The 24,712-nt window shown below is 54.3% G+C and overlaps 5 protein-coding genes across 5 annotated transcripts; 1 reads left to right on the top strand and 4 right to left on the bottom strand.

Moving 5' to 3' along the window:
• Positions 1-389: 389 nt before the first annotated feature.
• AVO1 (stress-activated map kinase interacting protein 1-domain-containing protein) lies at positions 390-2,989 on the bottom strand (the record flags this gene model as incomplete). Its single annotated transcript, XM_083197493.1, has 3 exons — positions 390-509; positions 588-2,901; positions 2,967-2,989. 3 exons carry the CDS (start codon positions 2,987-2,989, stop codon positions 390-392), a joined length of 2,457 nt encoding a protein of 818 aa, XP_083046961.1.
• Positions 2,990-3,366: 377 nt separating this feature from the next.
• On the top strand, positions 3,367-4,509 carry ACO1O0_008128 (mitotic checkpoint regulator, MAD2B-interacting-domain-containing protein; the record flags this gene model as incomplete). Its single annotated transcript, XM_083197494.1, has 1 exon — positions 3,367-4,509. One exon carries the CDS (start codon positions 3,367-3,369, stop codon positions 4,507-4,509), a length of 1,143 nt encoding a protein of 380 aa, XP_083046962.1.
• A 156-nt stretch (positions 4,510-4,665) lies between these two features.
• ACO1O0_008129 (uncharacterized protein) lies at positions 4,666-6,175 on the bottom strand (the record flags this gene model as incomplete). Its single annotated transcript, XM_083197495.1, has 2 exons — positions 4,666-5,521; positions 5,580-6,175. The coding sequence occupies 2 exons, from the start codon at positions 6,173-6,175 to the stop codon at positions 4,666-4,668; spliced, it is 1,452 nt and encodes a 483-aa protein (XP_083046963.1).
• A 915-nt stretch (positions 6,176-7,090) lies between these two features.
• Positions 7,091-9,154, bottom strand: ACO1O0_008130 (Kelch repeat-containing protein; the record flags this gene model as incomplete). The annotated part of the gene is made up of 5 exons (XM_083197496.1): positions 7,091-7,509; positions 7,572-7,633; positions 7,695-8,751; positions 8,831-8,929; positions 9,007-9,154. The coding sequence occupies 5 exons, from the start codon at positions 9,152-9,154 to the stop codon at positions 7,091-7,093; spliced, it is 1,785 nt and encodes a 594-aa protein (XP_083046964.1).
• A 1,644-nt stretch (positions 9,155-10,798) lies between these two features.
• On the bottom strand, positions 10,799-18,947 carry ACO1O0_008131 (uncharacterized protein; the record flags this gene model as incomplete). Its single annotated transcript, XM_083197497.1, has 9 exons — positions 10,799-13,061; positions 13,114-13,165; positions 13,220-13,804; positions 13,857-14,223; positions 14,279-14,829; positions 14,885-15,236; positions 15,286-17,995; positions 18,050-18,212; positions 18,278-18,947. 9 exons carry the CDS (start codon positions 18,945-18,947, stop codon positions 10,799-10,801), a joined length of 7,713 nt encoding a protein of 2,570 aa, XP_083046965.1.
• Positions 18,948-24,712: the final 5,765 nt, after the last annotated feature.

Here is a 24,712-nt window from a genome sequence, read left to right on the forward strand (position 1 = left end):
TCCGGCTGGGCCTTATCATCGGACTTAATCCCGATCGCAAATCCTCCGACACTCCACTCCGACTTCGGGCTTGAATTGCTGTGGGGGATGCAGGTCCGTCGCCGTTCCGGGTCCGTTCCGGTATCACCGTGTCTGCCCATTCTTCCCCCGCAGATATGCTGACGAATGAACTTTCACGGTTCTTGAGTAGACAGGTAATAGGTAGCGACACGCACACAAGCACCTACGACACTGATCAGAGCCAACCTGTTTTGGAAAGACTTGTTGGCTTGCTTGGGCTCGCCGAGGCGCTAGCATTCCATTCATATCTAATCCCCTTGGCGGGCCAGATCGCCTTACTTAGTATCCGTACAGTGGTCCCCATGCGCAGCACGGGCGAGTCCATGATATCACACCTCGCGGTACGGAGAGATGCCCTTCTTGAGCGCTGCAACTATCTCAGCTGCCTCATCCACCCCCCGAGTCTCAAAGTCGTATCGCTTGCTCTCTGTAGCCCTGTACACCACCAGCTATTCGTAGAAAAGAACCTTTGGTTAGCCACATTCTCAAAAACTCGGAAGCTCCGCTTAGGATGGTCGGAACCTTACCTTGACGTTGGACGGGTGCTTTCTAGGCACCTTGCACCCGATCACGTTGCTGAAGTGAACCGTCGTCGTCTTGCCTCCTCCGTCGTGCAGCGCCTTGCCCCCTGACGCAGGAACAATGTGTATGTACTCGCCGTCAATCACCAGGATGCGCTCGCTCATACCCACGATTCGCATCGGCTGCTTGCGCCACACCGTGTACTTCTTGTAGTTGGCGTTGCCCAGCTCGTCCTGCTTGGCGATCTCCCGTGCCAGCGGGTGCGGTCCCAGCATCTGGCCCTTCCTAACCTTGCGCGCCTGGTACGCTGGCCCCTCTGACGCCCCCCCGGCACCCTTGGGTGATGAGCTGCCCGGAGAACCTGTCATTGTGAGTGGACCATCCGTCGCGAAGCGGCGTCGGTACAGCTCCAGGTCGGACACGTTGCCAATCGAGGACACTGGTCGGTCAATCATGACTACCGCTCCGGAACCAGGCAGCTTGAGAACGTGGTTGCCCTTGTCGAGCTGCCGCTTCCGGCAAACTACCTCGAGGACCTCGGCCAGGTACGTCTCCGTCGTCACGTCCACCGTGACCATCTGACCGGCAGCTGTGTCCGAGGACATGATGTGGATACGCAGAAGCTTCTGGTGGCCTCTTGACATGTTGGCCGTGCTGGCGGGTGCTGCTGGTTTGTCTGCCAGGGGCGTGTTCGATCGGTAGGTTGTGGTGATGATGGGGTTTTGTCGGGGGCGTGGAGGTGACAGCAAGTTGGTGTTGTTTACAGGCACCTCTGGACGAGCAGCCTCCGAGGCAGAGGTCTGTGAGGCTGGCTCATCCTCCTCTTCGTCTTGAGGCGTGAGCTCCTTGTTCTCCTCGTACTCCTCTTCCGAAGCTGCCACCAGGGCAAACTCGTCGTAGGCCGTGGAGTTGGACCGCAACCTGCCACCACCCCTCATGTTGGCATTGTTGACCGTGGTAAATGATGTGAGCGGCTTCGTCCTCTCAAAGGGTGGGAAGTCGTCGTCCACCTCACCTCCCTCCTCCACCATTCTCAGCGTCCACCAGTTGATGTTGAGCTTCCCCGCAGGTAGACTAGGCTTTCTCTTTTCCTCATTATACCGGTAAAGACTGAGACCAATAAGGTCGGCCACAGTAACCACCCTTTCAGGGCTCTGCCCGTCGTGGACACGGGAGCGGATCAGGACCTCGAAGGAAGTCTCTGGGTCATCCGAGAAGGCGGGGTAAATGCGCACGGCTATGGATCCTCGTGTCCCCTGCCCGCTGTAGTGCGCGAACTTCTGGAATGGGACGGACGACTTGTGCTGCTGTGCCTTGAGAGCCGCGGACAGCAGGCTCTTGGGCTGAACGACGCTCATCGGCCGTATCGTACTCATAGGCCGAGGGGGAGGTAGCGCCTCTAGAATAATCGGCTTAGTTGGTGGTTGTGATTTGCGTATTGTGGACTGGCGGGTAAAGTTCTTTGGCGGAGTGCCAACAACCTGCCGTGTCGGCGAGGTATTGATGGGGCCATCGGCAACGTCCAAGATGGATGCCGAATCGATACTACCTACATAGTCGCCAGACATATCCGAGGCGTCGTCCGAATCCTCCTCTTCTTCCTCAGGCAGCAATGTCGTGTCTACCCTCTGGATGCCCGCCGTGGGCTCTTCCTCCTGGATCCGCTCCTGCAGTTTCGCTGCCCGGGCGGCCGCCCTCGACGCGCCGCGCTGCCTCTGCACAACATCCAACTCATTCTCGGACGAGACTTCGCTGCTAGTGACTGTGTGGCTCCGAGTACGCCCCTTGGCAGTGTCGACAGTCGACTGGGAGCCCCGGCGATGGGACCGCGGTGAGGGTACTGTGCCTGGGTGTCTGGGGTTGGGGGTCTGCGTGGGTGACGATCCAGAGCGGTGCCTAACCGGCATCTTAGCAAATTTTATCTGCTGCGCCGCACGCTGGTCACGATCCTCGTCGCTCTCGTCGCTCAGGTCACTGCTGTCGTCCTCCTCCATCTGCTCCCTGCGCCTGCGACGCTTGGTAGCGGCAGCGCTGGGGCCTACGGTGTCGGCGCCGCCGCCAGTCAGCATGCCCGCGCCGTCATCATCACCATCTTCGAGAGTGAGTCCCTGATGACGCGGGGCCTGGAAGTACTCGGATGCGATGGCCGTAGGGATCGGGGGCGAGTGTGTTCGCTTAGCGTGGGACGAGTTAGGCCGCCAGCCAGCGGCCTTGAAGGCGGGCGAGTTGACGAAGCCCGAGTTGACGGTGAGGAGGCGCTCGCCCACGCCGTCGGCGATCTCGTTGAGATAGCTCGTGCGGAGCTGGTAGGAGACAAGCCTGCGATGGTGGTTGTGTCAGTAGGGGCTGTGTGGTCCTCCGATCACAGGGGAGGGTTGGCCTACTCCTCGAGCTGGATGACGGACATGCTGGCAAAGAGACCGACACGTCAGATGTCTACATGCACCGCGAATATGCCATGATACTGATCATTAGGATGACAGCGATGGTGGACGTAGTGGAAGTGGTGGAAATGGCGCGTAAAGGGAGAGTTAGAGGCGCGTCTTGGTTCGAGATCGTGGGGTAAAGCCACTGGGGTGGGCGATTTAGGCGATGGCTACGGATACCTACCGACCTACCTAGGTATCCTGTACATACGGATACATACGTGCTAAATGCTGCAGTGTGCACGGGCCACCAAGGCCTAAACGTCATGTCAACAGACAAGAACGGGCCAAATTCACATTCACGACAGCAACCTTTGATCGCCACCACCATTTATTATCCCACCAGAACGCCGCCACCATGGGTCTCGTCGACTATTCTGAATCCGAATCCGAGTCTGAAGCCCCGCAGAAGGCCCCCCAAACCCCCAAGGTGCCGCCCGCAAAGAAGCCTTTCCAAAAAGTCGTCGACCGATCGAACCCGGGCAAAATCGTCGTCAACCTGCCCCAGGAGACCTCGTCGAGTGCCCCATCAGGCGATGAGCCGCCAGCCAAGCGCGCACGCACGGGTAACGCAGGTGGCGGCCGATTTTCCGGCTTCAACTCGTTTCTGCCGGCACCCAAGAACGCCAACAAGCCCGGGGTCGTGTCTTCTTCCAGCGGGAAGGCGAAGCCGAGACCGGGCGTCAACTTGAGGACCAGTGCGGCGCCAGGATTTAGTCGGGATGGGGGTGACGAGGATTTCGGCATTGGGGCGGGCTCTTCAGAAGACATGAACCTACCAGCGCCCAAGAAGCAAGCCGAGCCAACGATACCGGAGGGCCAGAAGGCGGCTGAAGACGTCAAGCTGGTGGGGAAACCGATGATGTTCAAGCCCTTATCGGTGTCGAGAAACACAAACAAGAAGAAGACTCCCAAACCCGTAGCTGCGAAACTTCCCACACCTACACCCTCGAGCGCGACGGAAACGAGCCCAGCAGAACCCGTAGCGCCCACGCAGCCTGCGCCGCCACCAAAGAAGATGTCCCTATTCTCTATGCATACAGAAGAAGCTTCGGAACCCTCTACTTTACCCACCAGGAGTGGTGCATACGAGCCTATATTCGAAACACAGGGGCCTGCTGCTGGACCTGAACGGCCGATGGAGGAGTACACCCAGGCATACACTGCTGGGACAGGGACAGAGTCGCTGGATACCATAGCCGACGACCTCAACCTCTCGGCCGCTGAGCGGCGTGAGCTTTTTGGCCGTGGCGGAGGGGATGGGCAGGTGGCCAAGAAGGTCATCAACTTCAACATGGACAAGGAATACCAGCACAACGAGGATCTCCGCGCGTCGGGCGAGGAGCAGATTCACAACCCTGTGCGCGCCATCCAGGGCGGTGGTAAGCACAGCCTGCGCAAGTTAGTGCACAACGTGCAGAACCAGCGCGATGCCCTGGAGGATAGCTTCGCCAAGGGGAAGACCAACCGCAAAGAGGCGTCGAGCAGATACGGCTGGTGAGGCTGGCGGAGCCTTCCGGCCATACAAGAAATTGCATCGCACGAGTTTCATCACTTCGATAACCTGTATTGCTCTTGCATTGAACGATAAACGCTTTCCGTACATGCACTACGTATCTATTGGGGCGTACCTGCCCAAGCGCCCGCCATAAGGCCCCTAGATTCGAGAAAAACTCGCAGGGGACCAGCAAGTCCCAACAGTAGCCTTATTCTTCCTACCCTGAAACGCATCGTCTATCATCAGAAACCCCCACTCGCCTCGGGTGACGGGAGAGATGTCCTCATATCCGTTGGGTGTCCGCGGTCCAAGTCTCGCGGGACTGGGCCCTGGGCTCATAACCCCCGCGCTCAGGATCCCGTCGATGGACGAGGAGTGGAACGGCTGCAGCATGATGGGCAACCAGTCCGATGGCTTGGCCGTGCTAATGGCGCTGCTGTCGTCCTGGGTTTCCTCGTCCTTGGAACGAGCATCGAATTTTGTCTGCAGCTTCAGGACTGGCATCTTCGGAGATGATGGGGACTTTTCGCGTGCCTGGTTTGCGAGACCAATCTTAATTTCATGCTCCTTTGGGTCCTTGTCCTTGGGTTTATCCTCCGAACCAGTAGTCGGCTTGGCCACGGATCGCATCCTCGTGTCGTTGATGCCCGAGATGGCTCCAATACCCTCTTGGCCGCCGTACATGCGCTTGTACATGCGGTCCAAGTCGGTGACGGCCGAATGGGATATGCTCAGCCAGTCATAGGAGCGGAGGAGGTCTGCCCTCGGAACCTTGGATCCTTTATTGGCGAGGAAGAGGCGGCGGAGCTCGTTGGCGGCGTCCTCAAGGCGCAGCGGTGACCAGGTCTTGTAATAGGCCGACAGGGCTGCCTTGAGGCTGTAGAGTCGGTCGAGTGCAAAGAGGGTCATGCCTTCAGACGAGAAGACGACTTTGTTCTGCAATATGGACTGGAGGATCAGCCGATTCGTCAGGCCGCAAGCCGCCGGACCAACAGCCGGGGTCAGACATTCGCTACTGGGACTGGAATTAGCGAGGGAGGGAGGTGCCTGGTGTGTGAGGTCCAAGGACGTACCCGAGGTTGAACTTTTTCTCGGCCCTCTGCAGAGCGTGATGGAGCATTCTTTGATCCTGTGCGGGTAATCCAGCGGGATAGATCAGGCGGATGCCGCATGCGTTCCAGGTTACGGGGCCCGTCGCTCTCGTATTTTTCGAGGGGACGGGGTGCAAGGGAGTCATGGGCGGTGGCGACAGAGGCGTCTTTGGCGTTCCAGGCCCCCTCGACCTGGCGGCATCGCGAACTGACTTGGGCGCCAGGGGAGAGACGACTCTTTCCTCTTGCCTAATCATCTTTGGTGAGGGAGGACCATGGGAGCTAGTGTGGGCTGACCACATGAGCTGTCTCAGGGCTGGGACTGGCGATGCCGGGAGCCCGAACCGGGGCGAGCTTGGAGTCGTGGGGCTTGACAAGCTCTGAGAGCTGACGGGGGGGATGGTGGAGGGGAGCTGGTAGTCCCTGCGGACGACGATGAGGGTGATGTGCAGTTCCTTGCTCGCGAGCCTGGCAGACGCGTAGTCAAGGGCCTCAAGGAGGTGCGGAGGCAGCTGGTGGGCATCGAGGATGGAAGTGCCCGCCTCGAGAGGAGAGGATATCTTGCCTTTGAGGGACATGCCGGCGACGCTTGCACGGGAGGTTCCCTTGTGAGGACGAGCCCGTTGATGCTATTGCCAATCAATGTGGTTGAGATTTCCAAGACTCATGAAGAGAAGGTCAAGAAGTTTATATGGGAGTTCAAGTCTTGGAATCTCCGATGCCGACGATGGTTCCTTGGTAGAGATGGGAACAACACAGGCGGGTCTATAATTAACTGGCATGTGGCTCGGCAGGTTTGAAGCGCAGACGGGACGAAGAAGAAGGTGAAGCTACGCGCGGGTACAGGACAAAGGAGAAAGGCAAAGAGAAGAGGAGGAGGCCGTGGACGTGACCTGGAGGATTCGCAGCACGGGTTGGATGCATAGTGTGGGCGAGTTGAGGATGGAGGAGGCTTGGGCAACTGGAGTAGCACGAGTCCTATTCTCGTCGCCATCACTCCTTCATGAACTATCACCAGCAGCAGCACCACCACCATCAGCACCATCGGCATGCACGCCACTGCCGGCCGCCACCCACGACGCCACCGGATGCAACGCGGCTCGACGATCCATGATGCATGTTACTCTATATGGAGTTCCGGCAGCGGCTCGTCACGTGAGAAGGCAGAATCGGCTGGGGACCACGGCTGGCTTGACTATTATTACAGCACCATCGGTACGAATATATGTACGGCCGATGCGGTTCGATCGTTGGGCGGCTCGAGCCGCTGCTATTTTTGGGTGGCAGTGGCTGTGAGACAGAGACGGCCTGGCTGCAGAGTGCAGACTGCAGTGTGACCGAGTGACTGCAGAGTGACTGATTGGGCCCCCCGCACCAGCAATGGGAATCCTCTAGACAACGACACTGGAGGGGTAAAAATAGAAGTGTTCACTGGCCTCATGGAGTTCATGGCTTCATGGCCCCTTGGCCTCATGGAGTTCATGGCCTCGTGGCTATCCCTGCAGCTCGACTGGCTCGTTGCCTGGCAGCTCAGCCCGTCCACCATAGCCGTCCGTGGCCATCTCATGCATCTCGTGCCCGTCTGTCCCCATTTCAGAGGCCGTCTGGGGCGACTTGGACGTCTCTCCTGGCAGCTCAGACTTGGGTCCATGGATGAGATGCGCTGGAGACGACGCTCCGGGACTATCACCAGTGGCATCTAATTCTGCTGTGGTCTGCTTCTTCGCATTTCGGCGACGCACCATGAACCACGCGAGCGCCCCCAGGAGAGCCACGCCTGCAACGCCGCCTACGACGCCGCCTGCGATGGCTCCTGTGTTTGTCGGTTTCGATGACGGCTCTTCCCAGGTGGTCTTGGTTGTCCCTCCGCCGTCTCCGTCTCCGCCGTCTTCGTCTACGCCATCGTCGGCATCTAAGCATGTCCAAAGTCAGCCATACTACCTCCCCATTCTCGGCTGTGCGTCGACCGCTTACCATTGACACGCTCGAACAGGTGCCCTATATCTTCATTATCCCACTTGACACTCGCCATGCCGCTGATACAACAACTCGTCAGTATTGCCTCGACGCAGATCAGGGAGAATCAGCCCAACATACCCGTTATCGTACCAGCTCCTGACCATCTGCGGCGACTCGTACTCGTCCGCCTGGGCATCATACGACGTCTTCCACCTTAGCTCCGTCATGTCAAAAATCCCCAGCGCCTGCACCCACGGGTCCGAGGAGTCCCAGTTCCACTCCATGGACATGCCTCCGGACGAAAGCATCTGCCTGTTGCCCACCCTCGCGCAGGCGTTGTACAGCCTCACGGCCGGCTCGTCCAACGCGTCCACCTTGAACCACTGGAACCCGGGCAGCGTCAGCACGTACATGTCGCCCAGCGTCGTACCCGTGCTGTTGCTGCCTCCGTACATGAAGATCTCGTGCGTGCCGTTGATGCTCGTCGCCTCCACCACGCAGGGGTACTCGCGCGCCAACGGCACATCTCCCCCGGCCGTCTGCGAGAGCCACAGCTGAGTGTCGGCGTGCCAGAAGGTGATGTTGTCCATTGGCATGTACTTGACCTCTACGTCCACATCGGTGGGCGAGGTGCGCACGCCGCCCAGCGGGATCACAATGGTCCCAGCCGCCGAGTCCTTGACACACGCCGCGTCCGCGCCCAGGATGACGCCGTGGGGCTGACTCAGGGGCACCGTCGTCACGTTGGCCCACTCCTGCGTCTCCATGTCGTACATCAGCATCCCCGGCACGGCCACCCTCTTGTCGTTCTCGACATCTGCGAAGCGCGGATCTGTCGAGATCCTGCCCTCGCCGCCGATCCAGAAGCCCTTGTTGTCGCACGACGCCGCCGCTCCATCCGCGGTACCCATGATCTTGTCGAAGACATCCGCGTTGGCTGGTTCCGCCTTGCGCCAAGTACCCGTGCCCGCCTTGCCTTGCAGCTGGGGTTCAAAGGCCCAGAGCGCAACATCGTCCTCCTCCATGTCTTCCAGCCGCCCAATGGAGCCCCCCCAGCGGTACATGCGGTCCTTGTCCTGTTGCGACCACAGGGCAGGGCTGTTGATGGGTGGGGGTTCGTCGTTGGTGTTTAGGGAGAATTCCACCGTCGCCGTGTCCCACGACACGTTGTGCGGGAGCGCCAACGTGGTTGTGACTGCCCAATTTCTCTTGTTAGCGACCTGGTCATCGGCTGTGCTGTGCCCGACTCTTTGGGAGGGGGGGAGGGGACGCACTCGCATATGAATCCTCATCGGCATCCTTATCTTGGATACCATACTTGTAGCTCGAAATCTCTCCGCCGTTGAAGTAGATGTAGTCTCCCACCACCGCCACTGTTCGGATCAATCCCAATGTCAGCCCTGTTCGTCATCCACTACTGTCGTCATAGAAACCGCCCATGGCCACCAACCTCGCTGCATCGCCCGCCGTCTCTTGTTAGGCGTGAACAGTGTGCTTTGTAGATCATCGTCGTCATCCCGCCGACCCTGGAGCCTCATCTCGCCCAGCGCCAGCGGCACCGGCAGCAGCGGCGCCAGGAGCAGCAGCGTCCGCAGCATCGTCGCCCTGTCGTCGTATTACGTTGTCTGTTGCTGGTCGTTGGGGAGAGGGGAGAGAGGGACAGAGGAGGGAGAGAAGAATAAACACGCAACACCAAAGGTGACGATGGGGCCACTTGATCCGGGAGGGTGACAAACAAAACGGGTCCTCTCTCCCCTCCTTCCCCCCCGGTCCTTGTCTGCCCGTTGCAACCGACGAGATGCGACCAGTGCCCGATGCAGCATTTCGTGGGCTTCGCGCAGGACCCATCATATTATAAATCTAGCCCCATCGCCCATCTATGCATGGTTGCAATGCTAATACCACTGGTACTACGGAGTAGTGGTATCCGTACTAGTAACCGGACAAGGGCGCTGCACCCGCGCAATGTGGAACTTTGGAAGCGCGCGCCGATGCGCGAGACATGAGAGGGAGGGGAGGCGGTTTCAATTGCTGTGCCGCATACCTACATATATTTACAGATGCATAGTAAATCCTACGAACGACGTAGGAGTCGTAGTAGTTGCCTATAAGGGACAATACTACCCAACGATGCCAGATGCAGCTCCCTGCCGTCCTGAGAGTCCTGGCACCCGAGTCCTCAATTATCTCGCTCATGGGAGAAGAAAAACACACGCACAACACACATTTTGGTGCCAGCTCATTGCCACGTTAATCGTGATCGACAGGGCTGAAAGCCTGAAGGTTGGTCGCTAGTAGGGTTCCCCCCCTCATTATATGTGGATCGTCCTCCATAATACTCCATCCGAGATGTTACTAGGTACTCCATACAAAGGTATCACTACTATTACCAGGACTCATAGTTCGGCAAGCCCCGTAAGAGGAAGACGCCCGGTGGCATTTGGTCCCTACTAATTACAAAGTACGGAGTACTATCCCTGGTATTAACGAGGGCTGTTGGGCGGCAAGAAAGTCATCCTAGGCTTATCGTCTCTCAAACATGTCGAACAATAACAATGTAGGTATTATTCAACAATTCATTTTCCCCTTCCTCGCCCCTGTTTTACCACCCCGCCCAGCCAGCGAAACCCTAGAACTACTACTATTACTCGTACATCGCTGCTGGTAGACCACCGTCTATGGTCATGACAAAAAGCGCAAACGGCACCAAGTACTCGGCCAAGCATCGGTGGTGTTTCTGGTCGTGATCCGAGCTGCCACAGCCCCAATAAGAATCGTGCCTCCCCCAGACTCCATTGCGTGAATGACCCTCTACGCCCGATAATATGGTAGTGGTGCCACCTCCAAATGCCTTGGTCCTTGGTCCTTGGTGCCGGGTTGAATTATAAAAGCCGAAAGCCGTAAAACAAAATCCCTGCCGCAACATGTAAAAGCATTCCCCCAACGCCTGGGTGACCGACAGCAGCGGCCACCTCTGGAAGTCTCAGTCGTAACGTGTCGTAACCGCTCTCAGGCAGCGTCTGTGTCGTTCATTTCATTCATGGCTTGTATGCTTAATTCTGCCGCGATGCCATCCATCTGGTCCGACGAGGCACACGATCCTTCCCAATCTTTTGGTTTCAACAGGTCAGCTTTTTACGAACCGGTCGCCAGCCGATGCCGCGTGGTGGTCAACATACCCGTGCCGTCTTCGTCAACTTGTTCAACAATTAGCCTGCGAATCGGTTCTGTCACATCTGCATTCATGTTAGCAGCCACGCAGCCTCCCGGGGGGGTTGGAACAGGCATGACCCACCCTCTTGCAAAACATGAAACTGTATGAGCAGCTCCTCGGAATCCGCCACATCCGTCTCGTAGTATTCATTGCACCGTCCCACAATCTCCAAAATCGTCGCCGCCTGCTCCCTACCAATGGCGGCTTTGCGACTTACGTAGGCGTCTTGTAGGTAGGTCAGGCAGGCAATCCCTAGCCGCTGAATGGTCCTGAAGACCCGGGCTTGCCCCTCTTCCGCTGCACTGGTCACCCCAAAGTCATGGTCGGGAGGAAACTGGAAGAGCTCAATGTTGAGGAGCTGCGTCATGTTAAACCTTACATCGATGGAGGGATGCACCAGCACGAGGGGGGCCCAATCGGGGATAAGCTCTAGGCAGTAGTCATGAAGACGTTTTGCCCACTGCCTGCTCGGCCGCTCTAGATTCAAAGCCCCCTGGAAGAAGCTCATCAGCGCGGGGAGGTCCACAATGTGAAGGTGCTTTGCGTGCAGTGCCATGTGAGCTGCCAGCTTCTCTGCCCGCGAAGCCACTTGTGTGGACTCCATGTACGCACCCGCTGCCCGGAGGTAGGGGTCAACGAGCTGTGAGGATGCGTCCAGGCTGACATTGGCCTTGATGGCCTGGGCCACAGACGCGTCCATTTGATCGCTCGTCTGAGCCAGCCGCACGATGATGTCGTCCGTCTCCTTAGGAAGCTGATCTACACCCAAGAGCTTCTCCACGAAGAAGCTGTAATTACGTCCCTCAGGATGGACATGTATGAAGGATGCCTCCGTCGAGGTCCAGCAGAAAGGCTTCTGCTGCATGTGGAGCCTCTCCGTTGGCATCTCAACAATCGTCTCGGGGCCAAGGGTCGGAGCAAGCTGGCTAAGTAAATATTTGATGGTCGTAATGACTTCCTGGTAGGATGGAGGGCGGTTGTTGAGACGCCTGAAGATGTTGCGCAACATCTGGGCGTAGTTAGGAGGGAGCTCCACCGCCGGGTCTGCAGCAATGATACGACACAGCTTGAGCAGGTAGTCGTCAGCGAGAAGATGCGCCGTCTCCCGGTCGCCCATCTTTGCGAATCCGAGGACCGTACGGAAGTGCTCATCCCACGCGCGAAGATGCACGTGGAAATGCCTCCAGAGATGCCTGAAAATGTACATGACACCCCCCAGAACTGGCACCCCATGGCGTCCACTGGCCAGTGATTGTCCAATACTGTGCTTATCCAACCTAGCACCATCCGAGTCCAGATCATCCACGGTTGTTGATGCGTAGTACTGCGGCATCTCCGAGGAAATCTTCCGCAGAGATCGAAGGAATAGCTGTGATGTACGCTGGCGGACAATTGGCTCCGAGTTGCGTTGGATCAGCGACCGAAAGGCGGCTGGTCGTAGGAAGAAGTACTTGTAGAGAGAGTAAGCAGCTTCGGCAGAGTCTTCGACTGCCTTGTCCAGCGTCGCCATGAACACGGAGAAATCGGGCAACTCCTTTTTCCGGGAAACTATCTGATCAAAGTGGCTCAACAGGACTTCCATAGCCAGATCCTGGAGTTTCTCTCGTGGCGTAGAATCGTCGGACGACGTGCCATCATCCATCAACTCCAAGTTGGTAGCGTCCAGATCCAAATTGGCCGCGACGTCAAAGAATTTCCTGACCCATGGGGCGTATGACGGATCGAAAAGGCAATGGCGGCGGAGGAGGTTGGTGTTCTCGTCAAGGATGTATTCTTTCTGCTCTCCATCCACATCGACATGCGCAGGTATTGGGATCTTATTCTCGACGGCCTCTTCTTGCTGCTTCCTCAGGGACGAAGCTCGTTGATAGAAGAGCATGTAGGCGCTGTAAGGCTTATCGTACACAATGCCATTGGTTTCGAATGAAGGGCGATAATCTGGCCCTCCAAAAGTGGAGGCCTCCATGAAGGCTGGGTCCCATGGAGTCACATTGTCGTCGTTGAACTCAACCCAGCTGGGGCGGTCTGCTGCCGACGGGCGCTCGCGGATGTACGAGTAGTAATGCCCAGACTCTGCCGTCCCTGCGTGAACAAGGACGCCCACTAGCTCGAAAATATCTTCGTCTGCTATCGTTGGGTCGCTCAGATGCTCAACTGTGTACGGCTTTAGGTCAATCCTCTCGGGGAAAGTAAAGTAGTCGTTGATCTTGCTTCGCTGAAGCGTTTTCAAACTGAAGTCAAACCTCTTCAAATGGAAGATCATGTTGTCTGGCAAGTCCTTCAGACACGCCCTGTAAGAAGTCAGGGTCTGGTTCCTTGTTTCAATGGGGTATGGAGGCTTACCGCTTGACAGCGTCAACGTGGCGATCGCACGTGGAGCACTTATACTTGTTATCTAGAGGATCAGGTCAGCCAGCAGCCCATCATCGACAGTAATGTCTGCACATACCGCCCTCCAATACTTCTCCATCAACGTAGGCCTGGAGACTCTCCTGCAGACTCTTCTTGCCTTTGACGTCGCACTGAATGGCTGAGAACGGTTCGAGTCGTTCCGAGATATGCTCGCACTCCTTGGACTTGACTTGTTGAACAAGCTGACCTCCGTAGAAAGACCGCAACTGCCTCTTCTCTATGGAGCTCTGCAGCTGTCCCTCCCATCGATCAAAGAGAAGATTGTAGAACTCGTCAACGTCCATCTGGTTGTGAATATCGATGAGCGTATCATCGTAGGTTTTTATAGACTGGACAAAGTTGCAGGGGTCAACGAAGCGGCGATAGCTTTCCTGCATGAAGCCAAAAGTCTTCTTGGTGTGGTACAGGAGATCTTGCGTGTTCTCGGCATCTGTGACGTTGGCTGACATGATGAAGCGGCGGAAACCAGTGTGCATGTAGAGCTGAGTGAGTAGGGAGTTAAGGTAGCAGGTGTTTGAGAGATTGCGCAGGCCAACATATCCGCACGGCGCCCTCATCGCCTTGGAGCGGTCAAAAGAGCCAGAAATGTCGTAGAGATAAGGGTCATAAAGATGAGGGTCTTCTAGAACGAAGTAAGTACAAAGCTACATTGTTTACTACGTTGGCACACTTACCTTCATCCCTTGTGAAGAAAGGCAGAACATCATTAATGCTGTTCAAAATCAGGGAGAATTTGTTTCGATCATCTTTGACCAGGCGCAAAATAATTTCGCAGATCTTGGCTCGAGTGTCAGTGTTGAGAATCACCTTCGGCACAGGTTGTTCGAATTGTTCACGCGTCCTCGGAAAGAGGAGGCGCCAGTATAACTCATAGGCAAGATCCCTGAACAGGTCAGTCAGGGCGGGTTGCAAGGCTGGGCCATACACGTACTTGTGCAGAGAACTTGACCGGGCCATCGACTCATCCATCTGAAAGCACATCAACAGTAGGGATGCAAGCCCTCTAGCCACAGGATCAAAAGGTTCCACCTGGTTGATATCCTAGAAGAATTTTCAGCATTGTCATTTGCATTATAACCACGATTTTGGTACTTACCTCGGTAGATTCGTGGCTCATAAGCAGCTCACTCGTCCGAACTGCTAGACTATGAAGATCGACCAGATGGCCATGTTTGGCAAAGACCTTGCGCATCAGTGAATGAAGGAGGGAGAAAATTTCGTAGCACTGATTCGGATCCTTGACTGTTTCAGGCATGAGGTCCAAACCTAGAGCCCAAAAGTATCGCGCGATGCGATGATGTGATTCGCCGCGTAGATCAGTTTGGTCCGGGTGCATATCAAGTCGCTCTTCTTCGCTATCCGCAAATTCCTGGATCATCTTAATCACCAGCGATCTGACCTGCTTTCTTTTGTCGAACAGAACCAGACTCCGAGAGACTTCGCGGAAGGCCTGACTGGCTGCAACACACTCCCGGAATTCGAAATCCAAGAGACCAAGTCGCAGTATAACTGCAAGTGTGTGGATAATGAGAGACGAAGCTGATTCCTCTTCCGACTTTGCAGCATTGGAAAGAATGGCCATAAATCGCTCGGGAGACTCGATGCCAAATTCAGCGGCATCGAATCGTGTCTGCGCCAGATCGGAGTCTGCTATTGGTTAGCAGCAAATTCGCTGGCGCCAGGAGTAGACTTATCTGCTTACCTTGAAGCCACTGTACCAGAGTCTGCATGAGAGAACTAGTGACCTGCAACTCTAGTCCCGGCGTACGGTGTGACGTGACCTTGGGGTCCAGGATTGCTTGGACAATAAACGCGACTGCTCTCTGCCTCGCTTCTGTGTAGGAGTTGACCAATGGCAGCTTCTTGCCGGAGGAATCTCTATCGGAATACCTTGATTGGCCGGCGAGCCCTTTGTACTCGACGAGCGCATGCGTGGCATACAAAGACCTAAACGGTTGTCCAGGTGGGAAGATGTCCGTGTAGGAAGCAGCCGGTTCTTCAATAGATTCCATGACGCTAATATCGGCAGGGAGACGGACGAGAAAATGATAGATCTGAGTACGTTAGCAATAAGAACGGAATGAACAACGGAATTAATCGAACCTCGCCAGCAAGCTTCTCATCCAAGTTGAGATACTCCCACATCTCTTCAAAGTGCGACATGATCTCGATCTGCAAAGAGGAAGAGCCAGGCTTGTAGTTGAAAGATCCCGAGTCCTCCTCTTCATCCTCCCGCTTGACCAATATCAGGCCGTCGTGGATTTTCAAATCGTCCAAGGACTTACAAACATCTCTCTCGCTAGGCAAGAGAGGCTGTCCGCGATAATACGCCCTATAATTTTGAAACCCCGTCTCTTGCTTGATTTTGGTAAGGAGAGCAGCTGCCGTGTTACCTCGACCAATGGCCAATGGTTTGATGTCGGTGTGCAGTTTGCCATCAAACGACTGGTACTTCAGCTCAGCTGGATCGCCAACGACCTCAGCAGGAGTACGAGACATGAGGGGGCGAAGATCTGGCGCCGCGAACTGTGGTTTAGACTGGTGAGTTTCGAGAAAGTATCTCAGGAACTGCAAAGAACGAGTGAAGGTGCGTCCTTGTTCCCGTATCTGGTCTTCGGTTGCTACAATAACCATCGAATCACCGTCACCATCTGAGCTACCCTCTCTAAAGGCCTTGATGGTATTTGCTGATTCTCTCAACTGCACGAAGCACCGGTTGATTAGTGATGAGTGGACCTGGCGAGCGCGAGGAGATGGATAGGCCGAGAGAAGCTGGCTGTCCATATATACTTCCACGGCTAGGGTATGAACGGCCCGGTTGACAAGGCCAGAATCCGTAGCGGTCAGGACGATTCGCCATAGCTGCTCCACACAACTTGACTTGAAAGTTGATTCGTCATCCAAGTGGAACTCGTCATTTCTCTTCACAAGGGAGAGTACCTCCTCTCTCACAAACTCCAGGGTCCCCTCACAGAAGTAAATGGAAGGAAGCATCGGCAGGTAGCGTGATAGGCATGTGCGGACAAATAGATTTTCGCCATGGTCTTTACTCACGATGTCGTTGAGTATTTTCCATCCCGCCTCTCTGTCTTCACGGCCAAGAGATCGCGGACCGACCAGAAGATCCCATAGCGTCTCTCCCAGGGCTTTATTGATACTCATGGGCTGGTATCTGATAATGTTGCTCACAAACTCTCGTCGTGGGTAGTTGGTGTTTCCGGACAGAACCGACGTTGATCCGCTCAAGAGTCCAGTCTGAACTGCATGCTCAAGTTCCTCGACCACGAGTCTTGTGAGATCGTGATGCTCCGTCAGAATCTGCATTTCGTGTGCAGTGGTAGACCGGATGGCCATAGAGAGGCACCACAGGCTGCCAAGAGTTGTCTGGGTTTTGCGAGAGACATCCTCAAGGCAGCTCCGGTACAGCTCGGCGCGGCCTGCTTCATCTGGGCCATACTTCAACAGCTCCGTGAACTTCTGCATAGCCAAGTGCTGCAACTCAGGATGAGCAACATCTGAGCCATTGACACACACAGATGATTCCCGCAAAAGCCGCGCACACAGATTGTATGGTTGATAAGTCAGGGGTGTGTGATCATGGTTCGACTTGGTCACCAATGATCGCATCAGATGATCACCCCAGAGTGCTCGAATAGATGGCGTGAAGCTAACCAAAGGAAGCTCTTCGAGTTTTCCGCAAAGGTGGGATAAGAATTGATGGTCAAGGAGATTGGTGATGCTGTTCACCATGCGGGTTAACGCGTCAGCGATCCTCGGGTCTTGGCTGGAGGTTATCCCATGCCAAATTCGATCGGTGTGCTCTTTCTGGTACAGCTTGGTGACGATCAAGAAGCCAACAATATTGGCGCTCTCCACCATGATCTCTGGATGGCAGTTTGGCCCGAGAATGTACTCGATGAGGCTGCTTCGGAGTAGGTACTGGCCCACGTGCTTTAAGAGGGGGTTCCCTGGGTCCTCGCCAAGGCGCTTCCACAACCCTACAAGCTCGCTGCACATTGTCGTCACCCCAATAACACGAAGCTGCATCTGGCTACAGCGAATGAGCCGTCCGAGCATTTCAAAGCGCCACTCTAGTGCAATGGCGTCCGGTGTGCAAGCTGTTGGCAGCTGGGGGTGATTTTGGCGATGTTGTTCCACCTGTCCAACGGCAGTCTCGTGAGTTCCAGTGACACAGGACTTGAGAGCTTCCGAGAGGGCCAAAATAGTATATGAGACACCATCGTTGCTAACTTGAGTGACATGTTTCTCAAGAAGCATTGAAAGACAGGCTGAGATTTTGTTCCAAAGTTCATGACCTTGCTCTAGCAGATGATTCGCGGGTTGCACCTCTTCGTGGCTTGGCGCTGTCTGGATACGAATGGCAGCCTCATTCAAGAAACCTGAAAGGAGCTGCGAGGCAAAGGCAAGATTATCGACCAGCTTCGGGAAATTCGGCAAGATATCGATTAGAGCAATACAGAGCTCATGGAGTGTGCCAAAGCCATCGCCGAAGGCAGCTTTAATCTTCTCCAGAATGACCCGCACATCATTCTGGGGGGACTGGAGCCGATCAGGTGCCATTGGGTCCTGTTCCGCATCCACCACAGCATCGCGACGCGTGAGTGAGTAGAGCTGGCTCAGGTAACCTCCAGAAAACAGCTCTGGGAGCTGCGGTTGGTTCGCTGCCAGTGAGGCTTCGGCATCGCGTATGCTTTGTATATCAAATTTGACAAGATATGCCGTCAATTCAATAAATCCGCGATAAAATTTCATGACAATGGGTCGGAATCCGGGTGTCCTGAGGAGAGCCGGTCTAGATCAAGTCAGATAACGCACTGCGGCCGTGACGTGAGAGGGTTCAACATACCTTCGACTAGACAAGGCAAGAACAATCTCTGGGAAAACTATCCAAAAAGCGCGATTCGACCGAAAAGAACGGGTGGCGCTATATGAATCTGCCATGCCAAGGAAGGTGACATAGCTATCCAACCATTGTTGGACATCCTCTAGGATAGCTGGATCCAATGGTTCTGAACGAAATCAGTCTCCCAAGAACCACTTCCTACGAGAGTTAATCTTAATAATGCAAACTTACGTGTGCTTATGTAGCTGACCAGCCGCTGCGCCGTCTCGAACAGGTGCTCCTGGGAGTCCTTATATGGAAACCTCTCTATGGGATCGACAAGGTATTGGTTTTGCCCCACGAGGGGAACACCCTCCACAGGTGTTCCTAAATCAATATCTTCGTCTTCAAGTTCCTGGATAAGCTCAACTCGGGGGCTTCCGGAAGCTGGCGAGGAGGGGTGGGAGCCTGGCGACTCTCGAACGAGGTCAACTTCATTTTCCGTAGCTCGATGGGTAGTATTTTGACCGTCAACACTTGTATCGCATCTTTTCAATTGATGAGAAGGTGAAGAAGAGCTATTGTCGCTGAGACGATCGTTTCGGAGGTTGATGGTGATTCTACTCGAAGGAGGGTCGGGGGGATGGTCGGCGGAGCTGGAAGCCCGCTCTGGGGTTTTCGGTGTAGCCGGATCGCTATCCATCTTCACGGCAGAATCAGATGCTTCTTCATCATACTCGTCGAGGGTAGCACTGGTGCTCGAGTTGTCGGGGAGCTGATTCAGGCTCTCGACAGAGGCAGAGGTTCGGCGGCGTTTGCGGGAGGCGATGTCGCTGTCATCAAATGGGTTAGGCCGGGTTGAGCTAGGTTCGGAGGACGAAGCGCGTCGAGGAGGATTGTTGAAATGTGTGGAAGTATCCATCTGGCTGCCGCAGGAGAAGAGAGAAGCACGTAGCCGAGATGTCCGGGTCCAGAGACGTCAGAGCGTCGTTGTGGCCGGCCGAGCGGCAGCTGTCAAAAATTAACATGTGTGTTCTGGTGCTACAGCTGCGAGAGCAGATCCAGTGACTGGGGGGCTGGGGATCGAAAGAGGTCGAGTGAGCGGCTTGAAAAAAAAAAAGCAGTGAAAGGGTATCAGGAGCCACGGCCACATAAAACCGGGGGGCGTGAGGAGGACGCAGAGCTCTCGTGGAAGGCGAGGTGAGGCAAGGTGAGGCTCGGTGGTGGGATTTGGAGACGAGAGGATTGGAGGACGCGACTGCTCGTGTGGAACCCCGCGAGGGGTAGCTATAGTGGGAGAGGGGGGATCGCCAGGCGCATACCCCAGTGCCTATAGCCAAAGCCCAGAAGCACAGAAGCACAAAGCACAGAAAACTTCCCCAGGACTGTGCACCTCAGGCATTCGAATACTGATGATGACAGACATACAAAGGATAGAGTCCGGAAAGAACGAGAGAAAAAAAGGTGCACTTACTCTGGATAACACGGTACAACGTTGCTATTTCCTGACAAAGGGATGGATGTGTTTGACCGGACCGTGGCGTTGTGGCCGATGCGAAATGGATGATGTAGGCAAAGTGAGTGATGCTGAGAAGGCAATACGAATAATACCTGGCGCTCTTCGTCTGGCGGGAGTGATTCGAAGCCCGTGTACTGGCTGGGAGTTGGGACCACGGCTCCCAACCAAAAGGAAAGAAGAAAAAAACCTACTTGTGATGCGGCCTCGCTTTGCACAATAGCTAGGAGTATAATTGATATTGGAGGCTTCGGAGGAAGAGATGTCTATACTCCAGGTCAGTAGAGTAAGACAAACGACGGGCACCCCATTCGAAACTCGGCTGGCTGCACTTCAACACGTTGTGGTGGAAAGGTGGTGACAGCTTGGCCAGAGTGACACGGGGAGTGGCACCAAAGCGGGGAGGGGGGTCGATGCAGCCGCTCCATTACGTAGATGCAGTCCAAAAATGAAAATGAAGCCCACTGTTCGCCAGGCTTCAGCACTTACCTCGTCGTGTTTACGTTGCGAATGGACCGAATCATATAAACGTATGTTTCTCTCAACTTCGAGCCGAATGCCCAAGGATGTAATTGTTGAGTATGTCTCTAACGGAAATGCGCTCTAAGTGTCGAATTCTTCTCCGCTAACGATGATGATATGTCTCCGAATCTTGCTGGCTTGCCTTGGTGTTGTTTGGTGTCACAAGGCTTGAACAAAAGCAATCTTTCGTTGCCCTGTGATGTCTAAGTTGTACAATGCGGCGTGATGTTTTTTCTCAAGCCTCGTGGATTGAGAATATGACTGAGGATTTGATGGGAAAGTGAGGGCGTACTAGCAGTGTGGGCGATCGAACCCACACATATGATGTTTTGGTTGAAGACAGGCGCCGGCAAAACTGGACGGCCAACGTCTTAATAGAGAATCCCTTTTCTTCAAAGGAAAAAAGCATTGAGTGCCTTTATACCTCATTTTAGATTTCTGTTGCCTCCTACGGTGTCTTCGCGTATCTCAAGTTTCCAGCCACGCTTCTAAGAGGCTTCCATGGCGTTTGACTCGCAAGTACAGAAGATTAGTACCTTAGGTACTTAAGTAAGGTACCTGTATCTCGTGACAGCAGCCTGGAGGTACCCTACGTCTCGGCGGCTGTGCTCTCATAATGTTGAATCCCCCTTCCTATGTCGGGTCGATTCATAATCTCTATGACGCAGTAAGCAACGCGACGGCTTCGTAAAGTCTAATAAAAAGAAAGCTACTGAATATCCAGGACCCACGATACCCGCTGGCCGGGGTGGGTATCCGGAACTCCATCTCACATCTCCACAGCCATCTATGGTCTGATCCCTCCAAGATCATGTGGATCCGCCACAGAAAAATCAAGCGTCGCAAGTACGACTCCTCCGTAATACTTCATTCACATCCATCAACCTCTCGATTTCAACCTCACATGCCCTTAGGCCCCAGTCTGATTGTACGAATGCCTATAACATCTCCGGGCTGAAGTTATCAAGCCACCCACTCTATTTTTAATACGGCCGAATTTTGCCCAGCTGCGCATTGCGACTTACTGCACGTAGACAACGCCATAACATTTGTCGTTCGCCACGCCACAGCGCACAACTTTGCATGATGGCGGCAGAGGCACAGTCCAACCCTCGCAAAAGGATGATACACCAGCTAGATACCCCTTATTCTGAGGCTTCTTGGTAGGATAGCCGATGATTCACCTGTGATGTGCTCTTCTGACTTCTGGGGTCAACAGGCCAGAGATTTCGCTAGAAGATCAAGATGCTATCCTGGAATTGCTTTGCAGGTAAGCCTTTCTTTTAGACAGACACCAGTTTTCGGTTCTGAGTGTTGTTCATATCACTCACCATTCTGAGCTTAGCCTCCTCAACATTGTCGGACAACATCGTCGCGCGCATGTGAGGCCATCCAAGGGCAAAAGGGCAGCAAAGAGGGAAAGAAAGGCAAAAGCATCCGATGCTTCGACGGCAGAGGCTCAGCACTACCCCCAGCCTCCTCCGCCTGATCTCCTTCATTACGTAGACGTGGGGCTCAATTCCATCACCAGGAACCTGGAAATACAACCGCCTGGTTCATCATGCGAAGATGACAGCCAAGTGCAGAGAAAGAAGTACTCCATGATATTTGTGGCTCGGGGAGACCAATCGTCGGCCTTCAACTGCCATTTTCCTACTATGGTGGGCGCAGCATCGAGGGACATTCCGCACGACGAGAAGATCCGGCTTGTTGGGTTCTCGAAATCGTCATCGGAGAGATTAAGTAGCTGCCTCAAAGTTGCGAGAGTGTCTTCAGTGGCTGTTGAGCGAGAGGCCCCCGGTGCTGGAGCGTTGTGGGAAGTGGTCAAGCGGAGTGTCAAGCCGGTAGACGTGCCCTGGCTGGATGGGAATGGAGTCCCGCCATATTTGTCGACGAAAATCAACACGATCGAGACAACATCAGGACCCAAGCGTCCAAAGCAGAGCTGATGATTTTTTATTAGCTCTTACTGAATGCTATTGGTTGGTAACGGCTTTGCAGCGAGCTGCCGGGGCTGCGTGGGAGTGTTTGGCTTTCGAGATTCTGCCCACGCGACGTAAATGGAACTTCAAAAAATAACTGATGGTAATGAATGGATTCCAAGGCGAAGATGGTTGTTTGTAGTTTTGCATAATATAGGGGTCAGGGTGTGTCGAGGAAGCCGGACAAACTTCAGCATCGCCAATGATTTGTTGATTTCTGTCTGTCAAGGAATGGTTGGCTTGTATTAAAATGGGGGCCGTCTACGGGCTTCAGAAAAATCTTTAGGAGCAGATTGTTGAAAGTTTGGTATAATGAGTAAAAGTGTTTGCTCATCTGAGCTACAGTGTTTCCATAAGAGTAAAGCTGGGTAGGGTACATTACTCGGCCTGTACGAAATCTGCATCGGGGTTGTCGACTACTAACTTCCAGAAACCGGTTTTAAACAGGAAATTTGTCACTAAGCACTGAATTTAGGAGTTTTATCCTCCAAGTAGGTAAATATCTATACGTTATGGGTCAAGTAGCATTATCTTAGTCTCTGGGGGTGATTCGAGGGGACCTGTTGCCCGCGGTCCGGCAGGCGGTGACAGTTGACTTCCCTTGGCTCTTTCCTCTTTGCCCACCTACCTAGGTACTAACTTTACTTTATGTACGTTAGGCATGGAGGTTACTGCCGCCTACCTGCCTGTACCGTGGTAATAGGTCGCGCTCTTCCTCCCTTTTCCACCTCTCTTTCTTCTCACCGCCCTTCCACCCTTCGTTTTCATCTCGCTTCCACCTGTCTCATCTCTAGAACCTGACTATCATCCCCACAAACCTACCTTACGGAAGAGAAATTGTCAGTTCCATAGCCACAGCTATGGCATCGGGATATCAGGACCAAGAAAAACTCAGAGACGCGTTGGCTCTTGCAAGAAGCTTCAAGTCTGGGGACTTGAAAGACAAGAAGCATGACAAGGTAGACGCGGGGTTCATGAAAGGTACGCTATCTCCTGGAGTCTTTAATTCATTCTTGAAAGGCTAAATATAGAGTAGGCAGGCGAAGGCCTACGGAATATTACACCGAAGCGGTGCCTCCATCCGTGCTTTATGTCAAAGGACCACCGCCGAATACGCAACGCAACTACCGTGACGCGGGAGCGTTTGCCCCCCGGCCCCAAGTTGTGGGATCAAACCAGTCGCTTCTAGGAGGCGCTGGTATGGCCTTCTTACGCCGCGAGGAGCACGCATCTAATCCTATCCCTGGTAGGCTTCCCTGATAAGGCCGCATTTGCCCTTGACTTGTTGATCATTGCTAACAAAGTTGAAAGCCCCCAGCGCTACGTCTGTTGTTGCTGAAACCAAGCTTCAGACTGATAACCAGAAACAGAAAACATTTCTTGCAAGTCCTCCTAATACAACTCCCGGCAAACCGAACGCATCCGTGCAAGGTACAACCAAACCGGCAGCTAACTCGGCCGTTGGGAACATTATGGACACTTTCTATGCTTTTGCTCCACCAGGAATCGCTCCGGTTGACAGGAAAAAGGATAACACTCTGGTTCCTAGCGCTGCTACTACTAGTTCGCCTGCACCTGAACGTGTGCAAGTGGTCAACGCGGATCAATCTTCAGACAACCTCATGGATACTGACACTCCTGAGCAAAGATATGTTGCGCCAAGCTCCCCCTTCACGATCACTTTCACTCAACCGGATGCTTCTTCCGCGCATAACCTACCCACACTGAAAAGTGAGAAGAAGTTTCCGGGTCTTGGTGCTTCTCGGTTTGCAGACTCAGGTTCCACTGGCAGTACTCCTGAGCCCACCACGCCAGCTTCATATCTTTCTAACCCAGCGCCCAATCATCAAGGTGAGCAGGGCCTACGCCCTCCAGCAAATAATTTCATTCCTTGTTCAGATTCTTTTTCATTAGATTCGAAGCCAGTTGGCACGAACACAACAGCGCTGCCCTCAAGCAAATCAATTTCAAGCAGCGAAGCAGAACTCTTCTATCCTTTGTCAAGGGAAGCCGGAGGAGTTTATCCCGGCTGGCAGCTCTATACCGTCACTCAAACCTTCTGTACTAATACATACATATTTCCAGGAGGCATTGAGGGGCAGTTTATCAGGCAGACACCAGTGGGAGAGACGCAAATGGGAGCAGCCCAAGCTGCGAACCGGCCAGCATCCCCCTGCAACCAGGGTACATGGCAGCAAATCCCAATGACGGCGAACGCCAATATGCCTCTGGCTACCCACAGCCAGAATATGCCACCTACAAAAGATCGAACCGAGAACATCAACTCAAGCAACCGCCCGAATCAACCGAACCCATCCGAGGCAGCTGTAAAGAAACCGCCAAAGAAAGGATTGAGACAATCCATGTGGGCCTGATAGACTCCCGGTTCGCTTTTCGTTGGTAGCTGGAAGGAAAACGCCGGATTGCGATGTGACATAACTTGAGAAGGAGGGCGCATGTACGTGTGATCAGGAGGGAGACAATGTGGAACTGGTGTTAGAAAGTGAGGCGATAATCAGGCTTTAGATATGTAGATGACCCTTGGGCAACTGGTAACAGCATACTAGGGCTGGAGCATAGGCTCGCAAGTTCATTGCGTGCTTGGAATTCGTCGTGAAGGGAGGCGTGAACAAGACGCCCCGTGTTTCATTGCGAGAAAGTTTCTAT

Source organism: Amphichorda felina (genome assembly GCF_050947745.1).
Source record: "Amphichorda felina strain 45539 chromosome Unknown scaffold_8, whole genome shotgun sequence".
In the NCBI taxonomy this organism is placed as follows: domain Eukaryota; kingdom Fungi; phylum Ascomycota; class Sordariomycetes; order Hypocreales; family Bionectriaceae; genus Amphichorda; species Amphichorda felina.